This window comes from Asterias rubens, chromosome 6 (assembly GCF_902459465.1).
Source record: "Asterias rubens chromosome 6, eAstRub1.3, whole genome shotgun sequence".
Lineage (NCBI taxonomy): Eukaryota > Metazoa > Echinodermata > Asteroidea > Forcipulatida > Asteriidae > Asterias > Asterias rubens.
In genome coordinates this window covers 12,156,668-12,183,234 of record NC_047067.1, presented here as the reverse complement: position 1 = coordinate 12,183,234, position 26,567 = coordinate 12,156,668, and the positions used below count along the sequence as shown (strand labels likewise).

Here is a 26,567-nt window from a genome sequence, read left to right as displayed (position 1 = left end):
CGTTACCAAGTAAGGTTTTATGCTAATAATTATTTTGAGTAATTACCAATAGTGTTAACTGCCTTTAACAGTATGGTACAGGGTTGGAAGAACTGACAAAATAGTCACCGACAGTGTTTAGGTTTTGAGTGATCAACCATAAAAATGAATAATAAACCTGGGAAAATGTTGGTTTAATCCGTTGTGTAAAATCAGGAGAAGATAGCCAAAAACCATGCACAATTTTCAGCATGTATACACATGTTCCTTGATTTTGGGTTGTACCAACCACTGAAATAAGCTGTTGCATTTTTAAAAGTTCTTTTTTGTTAATTTAGGTTTCTCAAATATGACTTCAGTTCAGAGGCAACTTATATACAGACAATTTTTGTTCTATTATGATCTTCCCAATCAGTAAGCTTTCAGACACAACTCGTTCCACTTGAAATTGTTGGCGAACGCCAACGTTTGCGCGAGTGGAACACACCCGTGTCCTGTAAAATACACTCTTAAGGGAACCATGACAGAGGATTCAGGGTGAAAAGAAAGTCTGCAATATATTCTTCAGTGGAAAGAGCACACAAACAACGACAGTTCATTAGTCAGTTTCTATGGCAATGGTTTGTGCTGAAAAGATTCAATCAAATACATCAGAAGCTGCCAGACTGATAAATGATTTAGTTTATGTGGGATTTGAGACATAACAAGGTGAGGTATCAATGTAAATTTGGTTGCGGTAACGCCATGTGTACATCTACTTCCTGGGTAGATAATGTTCTTACATTATGATTGGAATATAAAAAAAAATGTAAACAGATGTCAGTGGTCAGTTAACCTGTACCAGCAAAATCTGTAAGCTATGTGTCTTTGGTGAGGGAGCCAGTTCATGATCAAGGAATTACGTTCTGCCGAAACGGCAAATCGCTGGCCTTTTCCATTTCCCAAATGCAACAACAAAAATATACAAAGTTTCTTAAAAAAAATTTGTTTAATGCTGCATAACAGTTTTAAAAACTAATGCATTTATGAAAAATATTTAAAAAAACATTCAAAGAGAGTGAATCTCCTGGCAAATTCCTCGACCACCGCCAACTACCCCCTTCCCCCATTTTGGAAAAACAAAATGCTCAAGTTGATCAAAATGCTCAAAGATACAAGTAACAACCTGCCACAAGCAATCCAACTCACTGCTCCAGGTTGATTGTCAAAACAATAATTTTTTGTAAACCAATACAAAAAAATACAAAAAACCCAAAAACCTTCACATAAACCCTCAACAAAAACAACGAAGAAACATCAACATACAAACTGTTTCACATTCATTGAAGGATCGTTACTGGCAATGGAGCATCTAATTATTGGCACTAAGGGGAGAATTTTCAGGCTTTTTTTTGTAATGACCAAACTCTTGCCTCTTGTTTGTTTGTCGTCCGGTCGTTCTGCTGCGGGAAATGATACTTGGAGGGGATGTAAAGACTGTTTAGTGGGGCTGTCGACCCCCCTGGGTTGATGATGGGGGAAGAAGGAAAATGACGCTAGTATTATCTGAAGAGCCTTGTGAAGTCCCTCATGGCATAGGTTACAGTGATCAGCTCTTGTGCGCTGGTGAAAACAAGGGAAAAGACAGAGAATTATGAGTGATAATACTAATAATAGACCGTTTTTATATAGCGCTTTTCACGCCCGAGGGGTGTCTCAAAGCGCTTCCGACATTATTACCCCTAGTCACTGGGCCTTAAATCATTCCTTAAACCATCTCAGCTCCCTGGGGAGCCTGTGCGCAATGTATGCGCTACTTGGCTAAACAATCACAAGAACCATCTCTGCCCTCATAGGTACCCATTTACCCCTGGGTGGAGAGAAGCAATTATAGTTAAGTGTCTTGCTCAGGGACACAAGTGTCACGACCGGGATTCGAACCCACACTCTGCTGAACAGAAGCATCAGAGCTTGCGTCTTGAACACTCCCCACAAAGCCTTTAGCTTTGACATTTGACTGGTAATGATACATAATTGTTGATGTTATTCTGAAATGTTACTCTAGGAAGAAAAAAAGAGAAAACAAAATCGACAGCTTGTTGTAGGTGAGAGCATAGAGAGAGGACCACAGAAGGAGTTAGAACGTCCCAAAATCAAATGAACAGTGATCACTGCCGCCAGCACCAATGATTTAAGAGACAACGGGACCTGTGAGAGTGTGAGTGGTCCAATGCTTTGTTTACAAGAACAACCTGTAAGAGAGTGAATATAGCGAGTTGCTTCAATACTCACCTTGTTACAGTCTTGTGGAAGTCAGTGAGCTGTTTCTGGGTTGCATTGACTCGTCCGTCTTGCGTCTCTGCAGGGAGTGATTTTAACGCCTCTTCAAGCCATGTACACAACGTCTGGAAGACAAAAAGGAATCTTGATATCAAAAGGACTTAATTTGTTGTCTCCGTTTTTAACTAGTAATTGTTTTATTTTTATGCGCCAATGAAAACTAAATTTCTTTATATCGTTGTGGAAAGTAAAACATTCTAATTCTTATTCTTATTCTTTAATGGTTTCTTTGTTTGTGTCTTAAAGGGCCTTTAGGCAACCTTTCCAGGCAACCTTTCCAGGCAACTTTGAGGCAACCAACTGTAGTGCATGCTCCATGACCACTTTGGTATCACAAGAGTCATTATTCGAGCATTATTTTATAATCAACAAGAAAAATGTTGAAATGTGAATGGTTTTTCTTCTTGGAGATTGCCTGGAACTGGTTGCCTGTAAATTGCCTCGTGTGACATCGCCCTTAATTAAACTTGGATAACGACAACTATACTGAGAAATGTGTACAACTGGATTGAGAAGAACCCCAATTGGCCAATGAAACAAGATCGCAAATTCTTGTAATAATGGTCTAGGCCTAACTACCTATGCAATTGCTATTTAGGCCTACTCCCTCAAACTCAAATCAGCAATAATCAGCAACTTCCTGAGGATTTCAGAGGGTTTCAAAGGGTTACATGTAGGGATAAACAAAAACACTACAAGGGGAGCATCAAACTTAATTATCTATTGAATAAATTACAGTAAATATATGTGTTTTTTTTAAATATAAAATTCATAATCCTTATATACAGGGCTTTAGGGGTAGATTACATGTATATGATAATGAATTGAAATAACGGGTACCTGCAAATAAAACAACAATAAAACAAATACAATAATTAATATTGTAAATAATGTGGAGTTCAAATAAATTCACAAAGCAAAACATGATACAAAAGAACAAGATAAACAAATATGTATTGTACGCATAGATTGAAACAACATTAAGCAATGCAATGGTACTCAACATAGTTAGTTAGGCTCAGAAAGAGAAGAGGGGTCAAGGAAAAATACTTCACAGTATCATATGGTGGGAAACATGACAGATTCAATGTTGATTCAATTCAATTCAAATTCAATGCAATTCAATTCATTTCAGAAAAACCCATACAAAAGTATAAAATAAATAAAAAAGTTAGTTAGGCAGAGAAAGAGAAGAGGAGTCAAGGAAAAATACTTCACAATATCATGGAAAGGTGGAAAAAACAACAGCATAAAGTTCAATTAAATTCAAATTCAATTCAGAAAAAAATAAATTAAAAAAGTATATTCACAAACATAAAGAGAATGGTAGATTCAAACAACATAAAGAATTGTAATGGCACTTCAAAATATTAAAAATGCAAATAAAAAGGACACTCAGAAAAACATGACAAAATAAGGTTCAAGGTAAAAATGTACACACCCAAAATTAAATTTACACATTTTAAAATGTATTATTCACATCTAAAAAGGAAGAAATATGGGCATTACACACAGATGGATCGGCACAGTTTCTGGCAGCCAACAGGTCAAGTTGAGAAGTGGCAAGTACCGACCCACAAAAGTTTTCGGTAGCCCACGGGGCAAATTGAAAAAGTGGTGTTTCAGGCTTGGAATTTCATCTTTGAAAGGGCAAGGCCTTTTTATGTTTTGCAAAGGGCACATCCACTGGAAAATCTTAAAGTCAATGGAAAACTTTTGTAGGGGCACCAAGGCCAAGACCAGGGGCAACACAAGCCATGGCCTGCGCATTATTACAGGCTTGGTGTTTTCTAGCCCACAACAATTTTTGGTAGAAAAACAGGGCAAAATTAGAAGTGGTGTTGGACAAGTTGAGAAGTGAAGTGTATGATCCAACAGCATTTTTTACCAGACAGTGTATACCTGGGGTGCGTTTTGGCAGTCCTAACCAACAACTGTTTCCGTTTAATTGCCAATTGGTTAAACACTAATCAGTGATCGAACCAGTTATTGGTTACCGCCATCAAAGCGCACCCCGGGCTTTAGTGTTAAGGGTGAGCACACTGGGTTATTAACTTACCTCCCTGTTGACTTTCATTAATTCATACAAGACCTCTGAGAGATCTGGCATCATGTAAGATGGAAGATAGAAGACACATGCATGGAGAATCCCTTTGGTGATTGCTGGGCCGTGTTTATCCAGTAGAGCCAGCACCAGGTTTTTCCTCGTCTCAAAGTCTGGACTCTCCTGAAGACACAAAAAAGAAATAAAAAAATGTGGATATAAAAAAAAAATGTTTAATGATTTTCAGACCATAACAACCACAACTGGCTTGACACGACAGACACTTCATAAAACAAAAGCAAGTAAAATAGAAAATTGAATAGCTGTTTGTAAAAAGCAACTGACCCATTTGGATATAACACACTGCGTGAGTTCATGAAAGAACTTGCAGACTGATGCATTGGCTTCCCGATGATCCAGCGATAATGCTGCTAGTGCACACTCTATGATTGCCTCCACTGACGTACATTGTAAGAACGCTACTGGGCACCTCTGTAGTAATCTGGAAACCATAACAAGTTTTAACATTTTTAAAAACAAGATAAACCCTGTGTATCTTGAATGAACTACACTACAGACGAGCACTGAAGTTTTTTAACAGCTACTTTAGCAAAATTGTTTAAAAGGCGGAGGACACTATTGGTAATTACTCATAATGATTATTAGCATAAAACCTTACTTGGTAACGAGTAATGGGGAGCTGTTGATAGTATAAAACTTTGTGAGAAACAGCTCCCTCTGAAGTAAAGTAGTTTTCGAGAAAGAAGTAATTTTCCACGAATGTGATTTTGAGACCTCAGATTTCGAGGTGTCGAAATCAAGCATCTGAAAGCACACAACCTTGTGTGACAAGGGTGTTTTTCTTTTATTATTATCTCACACTTTCGATGACTGATTGAGCTCAAGGTTTGTTATTTTATGCATATGTTGAGATATACCAAGACTGGTCTTTGACTATTACCAACAGTGTCCAGTGTCTTTAAAGGTAATGCCATTTAAAGACACTGGACACTATTGGTAATTGTCAAAGACCAGTAGTCTCACTTGGTGTATCCCAACTAATGCAAAACATAACCAATCGGTGAACATTTTGACCCAATTGGAAGTTGCAAGAGAATAATGAAATAAGACACACCCTTGTTGCACAAATGTGTGTGTTTTCAGATGTCTATAACAAAATGCCTTTTTATTTGAGTGAGAAATCACCTCTTTCTAAACAACTATATTACTTCAGAGGGAGCCGTTTCTCACAATGTTTTATACTATCAACAGCTCCCTATTGTTTGTTCCAAATAAGTTTTTATGCTAACAAATATTTGGAGTTATAACCAATAGTGTCCAGTGGTGCTCAATACAGAAATTCAGAGGGGAATTCCATTAGGAGACTTTGACAACATACCTTGAGCAGAGTCTGAAGAAATCGTCTACTATGTCTGGATGATTCCTCAAGCCATGAGGCTGACGAAGGATCTGAAAGGTTGGTACTATAAATGCCTGATGAAAAACAAATCAAGAAGACTGAGATGAAAAAAACGCATTGCAACAGGCACCGAGAATGTAAACCAGCAGTTGGAAAGTTACTATTTAACAAATACACATCAGCTTTCTTTCAGACTTGATATTGTGGTCTTGGACAAAAGTAGGACAATAACTTTTAAGCACAACGCCTGACCCATACTTGTTCATTACGATGCAAGATATACAGTTTCTCAAGATATTTAATCACCATTTTCTTGATGTTCATAATTACAACAAAAATTGGAAATCAAACTTAAAGACAATGGACACTATTAGTAAATGTCAAAGACCAGTCTTCTCACTTGGTGTATCCCAACATATGCATAAAATAACAAACCTGTGAAAATTTGAGCTTGATTGGTCGTCGGAGTTGCGAGATACATGTAACTATGAAAGAAAAAAACACCCTTACCACACGAAGTTGTGTGCTTTCAGATGCTTGATTTCGAGACCTCAAAATCGCGAAAATCAAAATCGCGGAAAATTGCTTCTTACTCGATAACTATGTTACTTTAGACGGAGCCGTTTCTCACAATGTTTTATACTATTAACCTCTCCCCATTACTCGTTACCAAGCAAGGTTTTATAATAATAATTATTTTGAGCAATTACCAATATTGTCCACTGCCTTTAAGTAGGAAGAAAATCATGCCTGTAGTATGGCAGGTATGGCAGTATGGGATTGTGCCTTTGATGATACAAGCATGGAATTGTCATACAACAGTGAGTTACAGTAGATGGATTGCAACACGCATCATCGACCGACACCTTTGATGTATTAAAGCCATTGCACACTTTTGGTAAACAGTATTGTTCAAGTCCCACACTTCATGTATCACAACTTATATATAAAATAACAAACCTGCGAAAATTTAGGCTCAATTGGTAATCAGAGACGGGAGAAAATAACAGGTAAACCCACCCTTGTTTCCGCACGTTTCACCCCGTGTCATGACATGTGTTTTTCTGTAATTCTCAATATCGAGAATTGATATTGTTTTAATGTTTTCTAAAAAAGTAAAGCATTTCATGGAATAATATTTCAAGGGAAGTCTTTCACCATTACCTTCTGTAAACCCTGTAAGTTATTTGTAAATCTGTGAACTTAAAAAAAAAAATCTGTTCCGAAAGTGTCCAATGGCTTTAACAAGGGAAAAGTTAACACTTGTCCCTTGTTAATACATCAAAGATGGCTGTCGATAATGCGTCTTGAAACCGTTGCAGTACACGTTGGAGTTTGTGTTTATTGAACTGTTGCTGTTTGTGTTTACTGAACTGATGCTGTTTTTTTTACAACTTACAAAATGGCCGCACAAACACACGCTAAGCAATGCCTGTTTGTTCAACTTAAAAAATGGCCGCCTGCGCGCTTGCCAGGGCACATATATAGGCCAGTGTGCCCTCTAGTTCTTATATATAACTCTATGATTGAAATCCATCTATTCAACCACCCACACTTACCTGAAGCATGTCTATGATGCCCGGTATGCAGCTAGGATCAGCTCCGTATTCATGTACTAATATACTACCAAGATACAGGAAACAGGAATGATGATGGGCTTGGTATATGGTTACCATCTGAGAGAGAACAGAAAGAACAATTTAAATACAAAACATAACTTCAGTCACAAAAAACGTGTATTACTTTAGGTCAACACTTTGCTGCAGGCCTTAAACTTCGCTCTTGAAGGGGTGCAATAAATTTCCTCTGGAAACTTGCAGAGGGCACCACAGCAAAACCAAAGTGCACCAGGGCAACTAATGTGGGTGCCGCTGGTTATTTGGAGGCCTGACATTGGTGTTGAACACCTACAATAAGTCCTGACTCATTCCTAGTCTGTGTGTGTGTGCTTTGTTTCTGGCTTTGAAATCCATCAGTCGGGGTTATTTCAAGTCCTTTACTGAAAGTAACTGCCACCAACCTGAGATACTAGTGGGGTGAGTAGAAGAGCGGATCCTTTGCCGACACAGCGGATGGCAAATCTTATACATCTGCAGCAGCGTTCAATGATGCGGATGTCTCCTTGGTATTTATTGCAGGTATTGGATAGTACTGGCCAGATCTCCTGAAGGATGGCTTGGCAGGGGTGCGCTTGCCCATTGGTTATGGGAGGATTCGTATTTCTGTGTGTCAACAAGAAGTATTATTAATAATAATAAAATATATTTGGTTTGCTTTAACATGATGTGTGTATCTCCTTGCTAGGTTAAATTCTGTTTTCTTTTTGAGAACTTGTCTTGCCTTATATTACTACCTCAGAGTAGATTTTTCGAAATTCGGGAGATTTCTCAGTTCTGGAAAGAACTGTCAAGCTTTTTAATATGTGGGGAAGGTAGAATATTGGCCAGGACTACTACTTTTGAGGGGACTTCTCGTTATTAGCCTCACTACAGCGGAGTGAGTTCTAGTTGGTCTCAACGTTTTTACTAGGTTGCTCTAGCTTGCCAACGTCAATTTCCAACATTACTTCCCAAAACGCTCAACTATTTCTGGGCTGGGTTTTGCAAAAGACAACGATTCAAGACCATTTGTGGACTTAGGGCTATATGTTTTAGAGCATATATAGTACCAATTAATATCAGCTGTAAGTGGACGAACAGCAGTTGTGCAAACTTGGCGTACAATTCAGGGGTACTGAATAACGAACTTGATAAGATCTCTTACTTTGGCAAAAAAAAGCTGAAACTTACTTAAATATTGCAGCTATTCTATCCAGCCAAACTGTTGGGTCACTTGTTAAACCAGGCTTCCCTTCATTCTCTCCTTTTAAAACCTGTCCAATAAAATTTAAAAAAATCCATAATGTTGACATACAGAAGAAAACTGTCAAACGAAGAACATGTAATTCCTTCTTAAATCAAATGTTTGTTTGAATATGTATCTTTGTAGAAATGTGAACAATAAAAATACTCATTATAATTTTTATGAAATATTTTTTCCGCTTTTATATGAGATCACAAAAATAATTTGTTCAATCTTATTGAAACAAAATTAAAACTCAGTATTTACGCAGTATAATGAACACATTGATTACTTGATGAGTGTACCTGGCTAAGAGGGGTGACCTGAGCTAACATCAGCTGCTTCAAACCTTCCTGGATCTTATCCAGGGGCATTCTGGTTAACACTAACGCTGTACCTGCAAACAGAGCAGCGGGAACAAGGTTGATCAGTGGAATGAAGGTTGGTTAGATCTTGTGAGTATTTAAAATTAGATGCGGGAGAATCTTTGTTTGAAACTTAACATAAAGAAAGAAGAACAAAAAGACACGACTTCCAAAAGTAGAGAAAGAGCACTTTGAATACAGGATGGTTTACTTTTCTAAACATCATGATTGAACTTCAAGAATGAAATGTGTCATAAATCAGAGTCAGTGCTTCACAATATTGGTGGTCAACGATGTTGCGCGCATACAACATCATTCTTTTTAAACATTGCAAGTCACATGTATAATTTAATTTTTGACTGGTATCCCTGCTCATTTCTGCCCAGCAGAAAAAATGTTCAGCAATATTTTCTGCCCGCGCAGCTCTACCACTTAATCTTAGATCTTGTCTTTGTACCACAACATTCAAATCTCTTCTCAAAACTTATCTTAAGTCACAGGTTTTCAAGAACTAATTTTGTTGTGTCTGTTTTTCTTTGTTTTGTTTTGTTTGTTTGTTGGTTTTTACTGCACCTTGAACACCCAGCAGGGTGGATACGTGCGCATTACAAGTCTTGTTTTTATTATTATAATTATTATTATTATCAAATTGGGCCCTAGTCAATTGCCAATACACATGTACATGTACATGTATGTAAACAATATGCATCAGGACTTTAAAGTCTGCAGGGTTAATAAGAAAAAAACTCTATTGGAGAATCTTTCTTTTTTAGTAGCCTACAGGGAAAGTTGACAAGTGTGTATTTACTGGCCTATAGAAAACATCTCTAAACAACGTACGCTGAGCTATTGTTATTAGCCTTTTAGAGGTAAGGTGGACACTATAGGAGTACATTGGTTTGGGTGTATACAGACAAATTCACCCAAACCCAAACAGTGTCGTAGTAAGGTGTCCGCCATATCTCAGAAAAAAATTATGGGCAGCCCTGTCTACCCCAAAATTTCCACCATCTTATTGACATGAAACCAAGAGTTGACCTATGACCTTTGACCCTCACCTTCGATTAATCCTATTGCGGCTTCCTGTGAGAGGTTAAAGGCGTCTACAGCTTGTGCGATCTGAAGGAGGCCGTCAAGATGGGACACAAGGTGGTCTTGACACTTGGCGCAGATGCGTTGGATCGACGTGGCTGCTACGGAGGACAGCTGGAGATTCCTAAGACCATTGGTGATGAAGTTAAGGATAGGTTCTAGACAGTCAGGAATAAAAGGGAAAAATTAAGTACACAAACACAAAAAAAAACCCAGAGTATTTGTGGATAAGCCTTGGTGACCAGTGCGACTAGCGTCAAAGTTGCGACTATTGAATGCTTAGTCGCAACGCGACTACCGATATTCAAATACTCGGTTAATCGTGCTGCCACCTACTACAAAAATAGTTACAAGTACTACAAAAATAGTCATGACTACATGTTTGGTGAACCAATTATGTTGCTCACGACTATTCAAGACAGCAGTGACACAATCAGACAGCAGTGACACAATCCCTCAATCCTTTCAGTGTTAACCTTACTATTGCACCTACGGCAAACACTTAGCTGAAAGGCATCTTGGGAATTTGAAATTGGTCGCGACTAGTGTCAAAGTCACAACTGTTTGAGGCGTGATGAGTCGAAATTTCACTAGTCACCCAGGCCTATTTTTGGATAGCTCTCTGTGGATAGAAGTGGGCGAGTGGGTTTAGAGCAAGGAATTCAATTTTTTGGTGGTTATGTAACTGGAGTGTGGGTTCGAATCGCGGTCATGACACTTGTGTTCTTGAGCAAGATGCTTTGCATTGATTATCTTCACCCAGGGTTACAAGCTACTCACCAAGCGTTTGTGGATGATTGTCTATCCACTCGGATAATTCTCCCAGCATCTGAATGCTGGTGTATTTGACAGCTACATGAGTTTCCTCTGGAAGGCCAAGGATGGCTTGGATGACCGATGGGACAACTTCATTTTCATCACTGAAACAAAATTACCAAAAAGCTACTTAATACATTTGCTAAAAGCAAAACCCCAAGTTCCCTACTGGTCAAAACCCTAAAACTGTAATTTTACACTATGAATTTAGAAGCACCCTAAGGGCTCCGTTATCGGACCAAGTAACCTTGATACAGACCAGCATGATGAATGTGGATGTCCTTGACCATTACTTGGGGTGTCTGCCAATTAAAACTGAGGCCTTTAAAGATACTGGACACTATTGGTAATTGTCCAAGCCCAGTCTTCTCACTTGGTGTATCTCAACATATGCATAACATAACAAACCCGTGAAAATTTGAGATAATAAGCGAGATAATAATGAAAGAATAAAACACCTTGTCACACAAAATTGTGTGCTTTCAGATGCTTGATTTTGAGACCTCAAATTGTAAATCTGAGGTCTCGAAATCAAAATATTTGTAGAAAAATACTTATTTCTCAAAAACTACGTCACTTCAGAGGGAGTTGTTTCTCACAATGTTCTATGCTATCAACCTTTCCCCGATACTCGTTCCCAAGTAAGGTTTTATGCTAATAATTATTTTGAGTAATTACCAATAGTGTCCACTGCCTATAACAAAAGGGACCTGCGTGTACTGTTTGAAACAGTGAGGACATCCTTAATTTGCTTTCATCACGGATGTGATAGGCTTTGTGAAGAACCTGAACTTTGAGCGCAAAGCATGTAAGCTTGCGAAGCCTCCTTACGTACATTTATCTTCGATTTTAAAGGCAGTGGACACTATTGGTAATTACTCAAAATAATTATTAGCGTAAAACCTTTCTTAGTGACGAGTAATGGGGAGAGGTTGATGGTATAAAACATTGTGAAAAATGGCTCCCTCTGTAGTGCCATAGTTTTCGGGAAAGAAGTCATTTTCCACAAATTTGATTTCGAGACCTCAAGTTCTAAACTTGAGGTCTCGAATCTAAACGCACACAACTTCGTAGGACAAGGGTATTTTTTCTTTCATTATTATCTCGCAAGTTCGATGACCGATTGAGCTCAAATTTTCACAGGTTTGTTATTTTATGGATATGTTGAGATACACCAGCTGTGAAGACTAGTCTTTGACAATTACCAATAGTGTCCACTGCCTTTAAAAGCCCTACTCTGCAATTAATTCAGATAGTAGGGATGTTAACCAAAAACTCTATCAAATTATTGGGTTGGTTAACTAACGTCATATCTCCTACAATAGCATTTATGCTTACACTAGAGTTTAAAATTCAATTTAAAATTCAAAATTCTTCTAGCCTAAAATGTACCGCATGTACACACAAAAGCTATAGACTATGAGTTTGCATGGACACAAAGTTATTACAAAATCGAGATCTGTTAACAGAAATGATGGGTTCTAGTACTCTGCCTGAGATTTTTTCAATAGAACTCGGGGAAAGTACCGAGTATACAGTGCTAACACACATCCGTGTTTAACATGTTTAAAGGGTAAAACCAAACTAGTATTTGAGATATGTTGTTGTTGCAACGACAGGATGACGAACAAACTTACGGGAGAACGTTCTTTGCCACCGATGACATCACAAATAGCGAAGCTTCTGTTACATTCCACGTCACCGCTGACCCCTGGCTTGCTAAGTTTCTAAACATCTGAAATTATTAACAACAGAAAAATAATAATACGTAAATGACCTGTTTACAAGTTCAAAGTTACTCTTTGAGTATGTCCTTTTAAAAGTAAATTGTGATTGATTTAGCTCAGTCCGCTACATACTTGGCAGCACAGGCTGTGTATAATCCCCAGGGAGATGGAATGCCTTCAAGACACTGGACACCTTTGGTAATTGTCAAAGACCAGTCTTCTAACTTGGTGTATCTCAACATATGCACAAAATTAATGGTCGTTGCGAGATAATAATGGAAGGAAAAACACCCTTGTCACACGAAGTTGTGTGCTTTCAGATGCTTGATTTCAAGACCTAAAAATCAAAATCTGAGGTCTCGAAATCAAATTAAAATATTTTAGTGGAAAATAACTTCTTTCTCGAAAACTACGTTACTTCAGAGGGAGCCGTTTCTCACAATGTTTTATAGTATCAACAGCTCTCCATTTGATCCTTAACAAGTAAGTTGTTATGCTAACAGAGATTACCATTAGTGTCCAAAGCGTTTGGAATGAACCAAATGGCCCTGTGACCATAGGGTAATAACGTACATGTACATGTACGAGCACCATTAGCGTCACTGAGTGACAGATTCAAGCCCTATAAAAGAAGCCACTATTATTATTAGGCATACAAAAAAGATATTTTTCATTGCCCTTTTGGCTAAAGGTGCGTGTCGTTTTCTTAATGCGGTTTTTTCACGCATTGTTTTTTAACTACCATCAATGCTTCTTCCCTGTAATTATACACAGACAAAATTGACTAGCTTGATTGCTGGCAGTACACAGAATGAAATATTTCTCCTTCGGATAAGATAATGTATCAGTATTTCCAACTTTTTGGGTCGGTCAGAAAAAGGGCAATAATTTGTTTTAATTTTTGTTCGCTCCTTATTGTTACATTGTGGTCATTACTTTCAACACTAGGGTCCAACCTGTCCTATGGTGTCCAACAGACTCAGTTAAAGGCACCGGACACTATTGGTAATTGTCAAAGCCCAGTCTTCTCATTTGGTGTATCTCAACATGTGCATAAAATAACAAACCTGTGAAAATTTGAGCTCAATTGGTCGTTGAAGTTGCAAGATTATAATGAAAGAAAAAACGCCCTTGTCACACGAAAGTGTGCTTTTAGATGCCTCATTTCGAGACCTCCAATTCTAAATCTGAGGTCTCAAAATCAAATTTGTGGAAAATTATTTCTTTCTTGAAAACTATGTTTTATACTATCAACCTCTCCCAATTTCTCGTCACCAAGTAAGGTTTTATGCTAATAATTATTTTGAGTAATTACCAATAGTGTCCACTGCCTTTAAAGGAACGTTACAGAATTGGTAAGAAACAAAAATCGTGAAGATCACAGATTTACATATAAAAATTACACGTTCCAATGATGATGATAGTTGAAAACATCCCTTGAAATATTTCTGTCTGAAATGTAATTTTTGGAGTTTATCTCTCAGTGAGCATTTTATTCATTTTTATTTTGGCATTGATGCAATGCAAAGTTTGTAATCGGTTTTTAACTATTCCCTGGTGACCCAGATGGCTGATCGATCTCAAACTTCTACAGGTTTGTCAGTGTATGTATATAGTGGATACTGGATTACATACGTGTACAGTGCTTACATTTCAAGCAACTGTTTTATTAGCAAAAACCAATTTTGTAATGTTCCTTTATCTTCAAACAAGTCTCTCAGAATAAACCAAACAAACCCACCTGTGAGAAGCACGTAGTTGACCCAATTAGGAAGATTACATCCTTAATGAGCTCAGCAACTCTAATCCTGAAGTCACCAAAGTCGTCATTCTCATCAGGTATTCCTTCCTGAAAATAGGTATTAACAAATACAAAACAACATAAAATTCTCCTTCAACATGTGAGTCGCCTGACGATGACTAGAGCAAGCTAGTCGAAACGTTGAGACCAATTTAAGAACTCACTCCGCAGCAGTACAGTTACATGTAGATACAATCCCATAAGATCCAGCCTATTTTCTATATCATCCGCCCGGATAGTTAAAAAAGCAGGACAGTTCTTTTCAGAACTGAGAAGTCTCCCGAACCCCCGAACATCTACTCCGCGGTATTAGAATAAAGCAAGACAGTTCTCTGAGAACAAACTCTACCTGGCAAGTAGATACACACATGGTGTTACCGCAAACCAAATGTATAACATAAACTTCACTTTATAACTGGTCGTTTTTTCAATAGGTTTCTACAGGTATGATAAAAAAGCACAGGCTCTTTCAAATTTTAGAGACCAATGCAGCTACGAAATGCACTCATGACCGAGTGGTTTATAACATTGAATTAAAGTTCTGGTTGTCACGTCATCGGAGTGTGGGTTCGAATCCCAGTCGCGACACTTGAGTGTACTTGAGCGATATGCTTGACTATAATTGCTTCTCTTTACCCAAAGGTATAAATTGGTACCTGCCATGCCTGCGGGGCTAGAGGTTGATATTGTCTATGAAAAAGCCACTGGGAGTGAAGTTAATCATGAGAGGTCTCCTGGATCCACTAATGCAGAAGTAGTAGTCACAGTCCATTTGCTACCTCCCGCCCAGGTAGTAGTTAAAAAGCAGGACAGTTCTTTTTAGAATTGAACAGTGTCAAGAATTCCGAAAAAAATCTACTTCGCTGTAGTAGATTATAAAAGCAAGACAATTTCTCAAAAGAACAAAATCTATCTACTGTGTACAAATACAAGTGTTACCAAAAGCCACAGAATGACCCCCCAAAAAACTCACATGGTCTGTATCTATTTGGCAATGAGTACACAACGCATAAACAGGTGTCTATTTCTGTAAACAACTGCCAATCATGTAGCCTGTCTGCTGCCACCTAGTGTTTCAAAGTATCAAAAAGACCGAAAATACTCACATGGTCTGTGTCCATCTGGCAATGAGTACACAAAGCATTGACTAGTCTCTCGATGTACGGCCTGTAGATCTCGTTCAGGTCGTCCTGTCCCCGTTTGTACAGTATCTCCGACAGTCGGTAAAAGAAGTTGAAGGTGATCTCAGCCACCTCGTACTGGCTGTGCCCGACGCACGTCAAGACAGCGTCAAGTATGCTTAGATCACCAAGACCCTGAAACCAACCAATCAGTGAGTCTTATAATCGTGAACACAGGGGACTTAATACATCTACCCGCTGCTAAAATATAGGAGATGGAACTGCCTCTTGCTACTGGGCAATCTTGGTCTATTAAGATGCTATTCTAGAATTGTTAAGGTCGTAGGTTTGAATCCCACCCGAGTAATATGCCAGTGTAGCCTTTTTTCACAAAACTTTGGAAAGTACTGAGTAGTGTAAGGGTAAACCAAAGTTAACAAACACAGGGGATTGTTCCTCCAGATATTATACAATTCTCTATATTGTTATTTGTTTATCCGAAACATTTGATGACATCATATTTACATGGTCTGTACACTTTTATACAGATATAGTTTTTATTCCTGTATTTTGATGATACTCAAATCAAAATGGCATTGAATTTGACTCGTACTTGAAACGTAAAGACTCATTTTCTTCATGTCCGATGACACCATGTTTAAATTTTCCCTCTGAAACCAATAAATAGCATTTTACAACATTTTAGTTTTAGAGATTTGTAACTTTCATGTGGACTCCATCTACTGAAAACTAAGTGAATCATAAAACTTAAGTCGACTTTGGAGACTCTCTTTAAAGCCATTGGACCCTTTCGGTTCAGAAAAAAAAAATAAAAGTTCACAGATTTACAAATAACTTACAGGGTTTACAGAAGGCAATGGTGAAAGACTTCTCTTGAAATATTGTTCCATGAAATGCTTTACTTTTTGAGAAAACAGCAAAACAATATAAATTCTCGTTAACGAGAATTACGGATTTATTTTAAACACATGCCATGACACGGCGAAACGCGCGGAAACAAGGGTGGGTTTTTCCGTTGTTTTCTACCGACTCCGATGACCGATTGAGCCTAAATTTTCACAGGTTTGTTATTTGATATAGAAGTTGTGGTACACAAAGTGTGGGCCTTGGACAACACTGTTTACCGAAAGGTTCCAATGGCTTTAAAGGCAGTGGACACTATTGGTAATTACTCAAAATAATTATTAGCATAAAATCTTACTTGGTAGCGAGTAATAGGGAGAGGTTGATAGTATAAAACATTGTGAGAAAAAGCTCCCTCTGAAGTGACGTAGTTTTTGAGAAAGAAGTAACTTTCCGCGAAGTTGATTTTGAGAACTCAGATTTAGATTTTGAGCTCTCGAAATCAAGCATCTGAAAGCACACAACTTCGTGTGACAAGGGTGTTTTTTCTTTCATAGTTATATCGCAACTTCGACGACCAATTGAGGTCAAATTTTCACAGGTTTGTTATTTTATGCATTTATGCTGAGATACACCAAGTGAGAAGACTGGTCTTTGACAATTACCAAGAGTGTCCAGTGTCTTTAAGTGTTTTGAGTAAGAGACTTTTGCACGTACTTGACCTGGTGTTTCTACCATAACCTCCATGAAAGCTTCAGCAAGCTCTGTAAAAATCCTGCTGTAGTTAATGGCCCTGTTACAGCAATGAAAACAGATCAGACAAAATAAATAACATGCTGTAAAGGGAATGTTATACAATTGGTAATCAAAAACTGTTGGTTAAAGCCTACAGTAGCATTTGATTGTACACAGCATTTTGAGAAACATTTTTATTTTGAAGTAATGTGGTTATATGTAAAAAGATGACAGTCTTTATGAGAAGCACTGCCGGAATAAAATGAAGCATTACCGTAGCAGGAATAGTCTGCACAATTTGAAGATCGTGCAGGAATGGTTTGTGCAATTCGACGCTCGTGCAGAAATGGTTTGAGCAATCGGCTTATTGTGCAGGAAGAGTTTGCTCAATTTGCCGTCAGTGCAGGAATGATTTTCACAATATGTCGATCATGCATGAGCAATTTGCACAATTTGAGGATCATGCAGGAATGGTTTGCTCAATTTGAAGATTGTGCAGGAAATGTTTGGCGCAATTTGAAGCTCGTGCAGAAAATGTTTTGCACATTTAAAAGATTGAGCAGGATTGGTTTACGCCCGGACAAAATTTAACTCTGTGGATTATTATCATTACAGAACGCGCTGCCAGCGAGTCTGAGAGGGGCTGCGTCATTGGCTGTGTTTAAACGCCTCCTCAAGACATTTTTATTTCCAGAACCATCCTAATTTGCTCCTCTTTTTGTTTCTCTATTAGCCTGTCGTTGGTCTGGTTTTGTTCTTGTGTTGCCCTCCCTTTGTTAATGTTAGGCGCTCTGTTCTTTGTATAGCGCCTATTATTGTATTATTATTATCATGACTTACTTATCTACATCTTCAGCAGCGACAACCATGGCATACGATTCAGGCAATTGGATGATTCCTCTATACAGCGTCTCGGCTAGTGATAGATGTTCTTCTATATCCTCCATGGCATAGAGAGCTGAGCAGACGCAATCGCTGGCCGCTTCATGAAGCATGGACGGTGTATCATGTTTCTTCTAAAGAATAGATGGGTTGGTGATAAGAATTTATCAGTAAGGGAAGGCCTCAAAGGTAGGGCTTGTTCTAGGTGCAAAGAAACGTTTTTGTGGCACTGTGGCAGGCATGATATTGGGTCCTTGGACAAAAGTATGAACATTTTTTTAGCATAATGCCTGACCCACATGTTCACATAGTGTTTGCTTTATAGACTTTTCATGCTAATGACAGGGTAAAAAAAAAAAAAAAAAAAAAATTGCATCTCAGTTATATTGAAACTCAAGCTCTTGTGTTTCTGATCAGCAGAGCGATGGTTTGAGTCCCGGTCATGACACTTGTGTCCTTTACCATTATTGCTTTATCCTTTGAACGGGACATAAAGCCCCAAGAGACGATTTCACAAAGGGTTAGGACTAATCCTAACTTAAGACTAGTCCTAGGAGATAACAAACGCATGGCTAGTCCTAAGTTAGGACAACTCAAGATAAGACTAGTCCTATAACTCTTTGTGAAATCCACCCTAGGCCCTGTGTGTTGTGTAAAGCTTGTAAAAGAACCCAGTTCTGTCAATATTAAGGGAAGGGGTTCGCCCCTGTATTCTCGATTAGCTGCGAATTGTACCACAGCACCTTGTAAACCAATACAGGGCACTACATGTACATCTATGTATTAAAAGGAATGTGGTTTATATTGATATCTGAAACAAAAAGTCGCATCCCCTTAAGGTGATCCCCTAGCTGCCGCTTCCCAGGTTGTATCGTAAATTGGGTGTGATCCCTGGCTACACGGCAGTCAAACGGTTGTATGGCTTCTGACTGGCAACCCCGAACAAAGATGTTGACAAAACAGGGACACCGCCAATATAAGGCTAGATATAGCTCAGTTGGTAGAGCGCCAGCAGATTAATCCGCAGGTCGTTGGTTCGAATCCCACTCTAGTCAATTCTTTGTTCAACCCCCAAAATCATTTCCAAATTTACCCAGTCAGTTTCCCTTGTGGTTGATATTGATAAAAAGAATAACTCTCATACTTCAGTACTTCAACAAGTGGTTCCACATATACCTTGTAGGAAAATAAAATACTGAGGGTCGTCACAGTGATATGCGCTATTTAAGAATGGTTTATTATCGAGAAACAAAATCTTACATACATTCAACCAGGCCTGATACTTCACAGAGTCAACCAAGGCGATTGCCTCCAAGTCCCCTGGTCATTGCCTTGGTGCCCTTGAAAGGCTCCAGTAGAAATTTACAAGCTCCTCATAGGGTGCACTTCACAAAGGAGAAAATGCCTGATAGGGTTGTCAGATCAATATCTATACCCATACGCTTGTCAAACCTCTCTATCATTGCATAGTTACTCACCAGAACATCAAACAGTAGGTTAGACAGTGTACTGCTGGCCACATCTACACTTGGAATAATCCCAGGATAAAACCAACTTGCTAAACACTTGAAGATTCTACCTAAGAGACGATGATCACTGACTGACGTTTCACAGCAGGCAGCCTGCAAATGCAAAAAAAAAACAATATTCAGTTAATATTAATTCCATTGGTCAATGAAAAATAAATGGCCAGTCACTTTTGCAGGTCCCTAGGTTTCAACACAGAAGGATACAGAGTACATGTACATGTAATAATGATAGTTTTACTGATGTACATGTACATGTATAGAAAAGAGCAGGGCATTGTTTAAAGGCACTGGATACCTTTGGTAATGGGAGACTTTGTGGCGCTAGGTGGCAGCAGACTTACCAGGTAAATTTCCATTGTTTACGTAGTTCTGAGCATGCACACATTATCGAGAACAATGGATTTTACCTGGTAAGTCTGCTGCCACCAAGCGTCCTGAAAGTCTCCCATTGTCAAAGATCAGTCTTCTCACATCTCAACATGCACAAAATTACAAACCTGTGAAAACTTTTAGCTCAATTGGCCACCAAAGTTGCGAGATAGAAATGGAAGAAAAAACACCCCTGTTGCACAAGTTGTGTGCTTTCTTTCAGATGCTTGAATTCGAGACCTCAGGACAACTCACCATAATGCGCACTACTGTCGGAGCAGCTTGGAATAACTCTTGTGTGAACTCTTCTCTTCTATTCATCCCCAGACGTAGAGAGCGACTGTGGACCTCCTCTGGCAGGACGGTAAGCAACTCAAGAAGGATGGGAATCTGAGATGCATCCGTGCTAAACCTGTTGGTGTAAACATCAAAGTTTTGAAATGACTGCTTCTGCAAGAATATCTTACATAGCGCTTATATACACGTCCGTCACACGCAGTGACACTTAAGGCGCTTCAACATACAGTATTTTTCTGCAAGGTTTAAGTAGGACTATGTTTGAATTGTAAGACCTACTCCTTTTACATAGCACCATGTAATGGTTTACAAGTTGCTGTGGGGCATTACGCAGCCATGAAACCAGGAACACCGGGGCAAACCCCTTCTCTTTGCCAAAAGTGCACTGTGTTCTGTAACATGTGTTACACAATACACAGGACCAACAGCTTTACACCCCAGCCGAAGGACAAAGCATCAGGGTTAAGTGTCTTGCTAAAAGACACAAGTGTCACGCCTTGGACTCGATCCCACACTCTGCTGAGTACCTCTAGGCCATGACACACCATTATGTCCTCCTTGTTTTCAGGATTTGTCTATTTCCTCTAAAGTGCTATAAAACTATAACAGTGTTTGATATACTTAAAGGATGATATTTCAAGACCAAATATGAGCTCAGCTAGTAATGACAACTCTATTAAATGTTTTTACCAATGCTTGTCAAAAAAAATTCAGGCCTGACGGAGGAGGCAACTAAGGCAATCGACCCCATGCCTGCTGGTCATTGCCTTAATGCCCTTAAAATGCTTCAATCGAAATTTACAATTTCCTCAAAGGGTGCCCTTTACCAAGGAGAACATGCATCTGTGTCCTTGCCCTTTCAAATACAAAGCATACATTGTACAGGCCAGACAGTCATTATATTACTTGCCTTTGAATCAGAAAGTTTGGCGAGTTCTTCCACATAACCATCTGCAAGGCCAAGTCGGACAGCGCCAAACACAACTGCGTCAGTATGATCTGGAAGTTTGGATCGTTGAGACTCTCGATGTGAATGATGAGTGAGTCTCGGAGAGCTTGGTGTGAGTCTGGTGGTAACTCATGAAATGAGTATTGGATCTGAAGGAGAAGAGGTTGGTGAGAGGTGAACGAGGAGAATACATGTATATACATTGTACCATGTTAGACTGGAAAGGCTTCCGGTATACAAAATCATTAAACTATAATACATCTGAATATAAGAAGGTTGTCATCACCATGCACTTAGGGGTGATTCCATTTTCACTCGCATTTCACTTTTTTGCATCGTTTTACAATCTTAAGGATGTAGTTTTTAAAATACAAGGACAAAATCTTTCATTTATGGTATGGAAATGGCATTAAAAACTTATGGTATAAACAAAATTGAACGATACTAAATATGAGCTTGACACTGTTGGACAAACCCATCGATCGCATCTTGTGAAAAGGAAATGCCAAAGATTTTCTTGATCTTAGTTGAAAAATTTCCTTAAACCAAATGTACCACAGCCAAATGGTTTAAATGTACTACATGTAGATACTTATGTGTACCTACTGAAGTACAAATGAGAGTTACCAGAATCTTAAATGTTCAAGTTAGCGGGGAAAAGTGCTGTCACTTATTGCGCACAAAATGAAGCTTTTCCTCCATATTTCTAATCAAATCTTGTCTAAAGGCCGGGTCACACAGGCTTTGATAATGAGAGCGTTAAAAATGCATGCCCTCAATTGGTTGAGTAAGCCTGGACGTGTGGAGCTGCGTGGACCAATTCAACCAGTAGAATCCATTCTGTTTTTTTTGCGTCGTGATCGTTTTCATTATCGCTGCAGTGTGACTTGGCCTTATGGCTATTCAAATAAGCACTGATTCTTTGCTTTGGGTAAGCAGAGCCATGAAGTAAGGCCTTGCTCACCATATAATATGTCATGCTCTGAAGCTTGTTAAACCTACCTTAGATCTCATCGTCTGGGCTGCAAAGTAGCAAACTTCAACATCTTGCTTCATCCTCAGCAGCTGATCAGAGATTTGCCACGAATGGACCTAGGATTCAAAACAAATTCATACACGAGTCTTTATTATTTGTTTATTTACTTATTCATTCATTAGCTACAAATATTCCGGTTTTGAAGGCAATAATTTTAAGAAAATCAATCTCAATCATTAAACTACGTACATGTAGCCAAGAACCCAATGGAGAGAAGACAAGGAAGGAAGTTTCAGTTTAAGATGTGGGGGGCAAAACCCACACAGGGAAAGTTTAGGCAATCAAAGGGTTTGAAATTTGAAAACCCAATCCACTTAGTGTCCCTGGCGGTACATGTACATGTACCACTACATGTACACCAACCCTACTGCCCAAAGTAGCCTACATGTACATGTACTTGTACATGTGATGTAGGTGAAAAAACTATGTAATGCTATTCAACTTACATTGCAAAGCATGTTTAAATTGTGTTATTGTTTTAACAGTGACCTCACTTTAAAAGCTCGTTATTCTACATTACCTTTCTCCCCCCCACCATTTTGAGTGCCATTTTTAGAGCAAAAATGTACACAAAGTAATTTACACCCCAAAAGTGGTGAAAATGGTAGTTGCACATTCTGCAAAGTTGCGCTTTGCAGCAGCAAGGGGTCAACAGCATAACAGCTGTAAAATTGAATACCATAAGGCAGCTCTTTTGATTGAATTGCGATTGGTGCATAACACATGCATACTACACAATGTTTGTTTTTTTTAATACATGTTGTCAAGTGTGACGAACCAGTCAAAAACTTAGCAGACCAGTTAACAATCAAGCTGACCAGTTAAACAAAAGGTAAGGACTGTACTTAATCTAATTTACCTGTTTTTTTTACATTTTCACATTAAAGGGTCACTTTGCCTTGGATCGGGCGAGTTGGTCAATGAAAAGTATTTCAAACCAGTTGTTTTGAAATGCGTATGGTTAGAAAGCCATGGTTAGAAAGATGTTTCAATAGTTAACATAATAATCCACACAAAAATGCCTCGAAATTGCATGGTTTTCCTTTCATTATGCGATCAAACACGGTCAACCATCTTGTGGAGCAAAAAATTTGACTCCACATAAAGGCGTGTCCTGTTAATTCACAACATAATAAGGAAAACTGTTCAATTTCGAGGTATTTTTGTGTGGATTATTATATTCTACGTACTTTTAAATCGTTTTTTTTATAACCATACGCATTTTATAACAAACGGTTTTCAAACGGTTTTCATGGACCAACTCACCCGATCCAAGGCAACATGTCCCTTTAAGACTAATTAAAAAAAAACCCATTGATACAGCGGGCTCTTTTATGCACATGATGCACGTTATGTACATACATGTAATGTACCTTGTGCATTGTAGCTTGACCAATTGTAGTGGTCAGCTCTAAATTCATCAAGGGCGAGCAGATCAACAAAACTATTCACGTTTACGAAGTAGATAAGGGGCCCTCATTGCTGACTGGCTGAAGTGCAATCTGGGGGAAATCTGTGCTGGGCAGCAAGGTGTACATGTATTTTGCTCAGAGTGCTGGGCGAAATTTGTCAGTTCTGTCAGCATTGCCCAGTGTGGCTGTATGCCAAACAATTCTAAATTCAGAGAATCTCCACTTTGCAAAGACACAAGCACATTCACAGTTCACACATCCTTGGTAATAGGGTTGTCGACGGACAACTTCCTGTCTATAAACTTCCACAACCTGTACAGGGCTCCCAAGAAACACACATTTCAGCCCCCTTGGGATTCAAACAGGCAATCCTTAATCTGTGCAACAACCTACCCCCTTCCAGTTGCTCAATTAATAGGAAATCATTAAGTTCACCAAATTCTTAATCTGAGGTGCTGGCATCCGTATGCGATTGACGAAACTGCTCCACATGACCCCCACACAGTTTCTACTCCCCTGTGATTTGTATACCCTCCCAGCAAACACTTCCTGAGACCAGACTTAGTCATGATTTTCTACAATGAGAAAACAAGACTTTGAGCAATTACAGTTTGTTAATCCCCTGATTACTCTAGTGGATTGGTTAATATAAAATAACGCGATAAAGCATTCCCTAGTTGTTTACAAATAGAGAGTTTCCTAGATGACTTGCTAGAGTGCATTCTATTTGTGTACTGTAAGAGGATGCAGCGCACCAGAAATAAACTTGTAAAAGAGACTATTCTCCAGAAGACGATCAGAACATACTGATAAAAACGCCGAGTTGAAACCAACGTTTCTTTTCAGAACCACCCCAACTCATTAGAGATAGTCATTACATGGTGTTACCGCAAACCTTTCTATATCATATTTCCACCATGCAAAGTTTCAAATCCTACTTAAAAGGGACTTGATAGTTTTCTGCAAATGTCCACCAACTGACCTATGCCATACTCCTCTGCCTACGGGACCATACATGTAGGCCTGCAAATTCATCTCTGAACATATTGAAAAGGCAAGGCCATTTTCATTTTACAAAGGGCACTTCCATTAGAAACTCTTAAAAATAATGTGTTTCCAAACTTATATGAAGGGGCACCAAGGCCAAGACCAACAGAGACCATGGCCTCCTGAGCATGCACGTAAATCCAGGCCTCAATTTGCGCAGAAACTGAGCTTTTTAGTGGGTACTCCTAGAGTTACTAGAAATAGAACTATTTTGGTTTCGTCCGGCTACCGTCTCGTCTCCCGTTACGGGAGCCGATAGCGGGACGAAACCGAATTAGTTCTAGGAGTACACTTGTATGTAGTGGCCAGGTACAGACTACAGACAGAGACAAAAGGCGCTGGAAGCAATGGTGAAAATCACCCTTTTTTTTGGGTACTAAACTTTAAAGTGTAATTTATAATTCCAGATCTTCAGAATTTTTTTCAGCCAAACTTTAATTAAAACATATGGCTTTTGCTAAGGGGCTGGAACTTTTGGAAGAATCTACGATTAACAAATAATAACTTCAGCAGCTTTCCTGGTTTTTTTGTTTGAAACACACCAGAAGAGCAATTGGAAAAATGTCTGTATCCTACGCCACCACATTTTCATCCAATGTGAAATTATAAAATAAATAAGTACAATTTCTAATTAATACTCAGGAGACATTCCTTTTGTATAAATCCAGTTAAGATTCCTTTGTGCACTGTGAGTGTGTAAGTGTGTGTGTGTATAGTATAGAGGGATCATTTAACTCCAAGGAAGGAACAAGGAAGTTTTGGCCAAAAAAACTAGTGAAAAAGTGGTGGCATGGACCAAGTGGTGGCCGAATAATTGAAATCTTTGCCACCTGTCTGTTAGTTACTGTGGACACCGGTTCGAATCCTGCAACGCTGCCTTGCATTTAGTGTTAAAGTGTTTTGTTCAATCCCTACCCGATTCTGTGGGAGGTTTTCATATCTGTTTTTTCTCTGATCTGAAACATCACACAATTTGTTCTGTACGGGATAGCCACACCAGGCGTTTGTACAGTAGCTAACAGATGCAGATGCAGATGTTTCAACACAAACTAAAACAAGATCCAGATCAAATTTACATTCATTTTCATGGAATCATGTCATTTTTTGTCATCCGTTTGTTGCTATTTATTTGGAAGAAAGTCTTTGACACAGCAATAACTTAAATCGTCAACAGTTATCATAAACACCTTATATTCTGCAATACTCAATATTTAATCGTGAAAATGGCGAGCGTTTTAATTTTTACCTTAATTCTAAATCATGTCCGGAAAGTGGGCAAATTTCTTAATTTTGAAAATTATTGACGGGAAAAAAAAGTGGACTCGCAAGCTCACCGATCTTTGGAATTCCTGCAGCCATCGAGACGCCCTTTCCTTCTCTGCTGCATCTGGATTATGGTACAAGGCAGTCACAGCTCGAATCACAGTATCTACAGGCGGTGCTGTTTCCATTTTTGTAGTAAATTACAGAAGGAATACCCCTTCCAAATAATCTGACAGGAGTTCTTTGCAATCAAGGTTCTCCACTGAACATGCGCATTTTGTGGAGTTGTTTAAATACGAACAAACGTACCGTACCTACGCAAGGATGTCACCTCGTTCCCCGGGTGGCGAGTTCAGCGTGCAACCTCGTCACAACTCATGGGCTGTGTGTTAATTCTGGGCCCATTATTTCGTAAGCGGTTTATTAGCAGAAAATATCGTTTAACAAACTTCTTTGCCAAGCAACAATTTGAGTGGGGCACCATTCAAAACAATGGAAACTTAATGTAATTTACATTTTCCCTGATTAGCAAGTTTGTGTTCTTACAGACTTTATAAAATTGGACCCTGATATGCAGATAAGAAAATTAATACATGTTCTTGTCTTTTTTTGCTGACGAGGTCAACTTTCCAAATAATGTGCAGCATTAACCTTTTGGC

The 26,567-nt window shown here is 38.8% G+C and overlaps 1 protein-coding gene across 1 annotated transcript; it reads right to left on the bottom strand.

The window, feature by feature from the left end:
• LOC117291799 (transportin-3-like) lies at positions 1-26,159 on the bottom strand. Its single transcript, XM_033773715.1, has 21 exons — positions 25,980-26,159; positions 22,153-22,242; positions 21,112-21,299; positions 20,160-20,316; positions 19,485-19,628; positions 17,965-18,140; positions 17,107-17,182; positions 15,511-15,720; positions 14,345-14,452; positions 12,514-12,611; positions 10,841-10,980; positions 10,027-10,218; positions 8,909-9,000; positions 8,552-8,634; positions 7,783-7,984; positions 7,322-7,438; positions 5,742-5,836; positions 4,688-4,844; positions 4,358-4,525; positions 2,251-2,363; positions 1-1,581 (listed from the first exon to the last, which is right to left on the bottom strand). The coding sequence occupies exons 1-21, from the start codon at positions 26,094-26,096 to the stop codon at positions 1,521-1,523; spliced, it is 2,784 nt and encodes a 927-aa protein (XP_033629606.1). The 5' UTR covers positions 26,097-26,159; the 3' UTR covers positions 1-1,520.
• Between the last annotated feature and the right edge of the window lie 408 nt (positions 26,160-26,567).

Coding starts and splice junctions, on each gene's coding strand:
- LOC117291799 (XM_033773715.1), bottom strand. CDS start 26,096: ATGGAAACAGCACCGCCTGTAGATACTGTGATTCGAGCTGTGACTGCC. Junction 17,183..17,964: donor GCTGCTGAAGATGTAGATAA/GTAAGTCATGAT, acceptor TTGCTGTAACAG/GGCCATTAACTACAGCAGGA. Junction 7,985..8,551: donor AGAATAGCTGCAATATTTAA/GTAAGTTTCAGC, acceptor GTTGACACACAG/AAATACGAATCCTCCCATAA.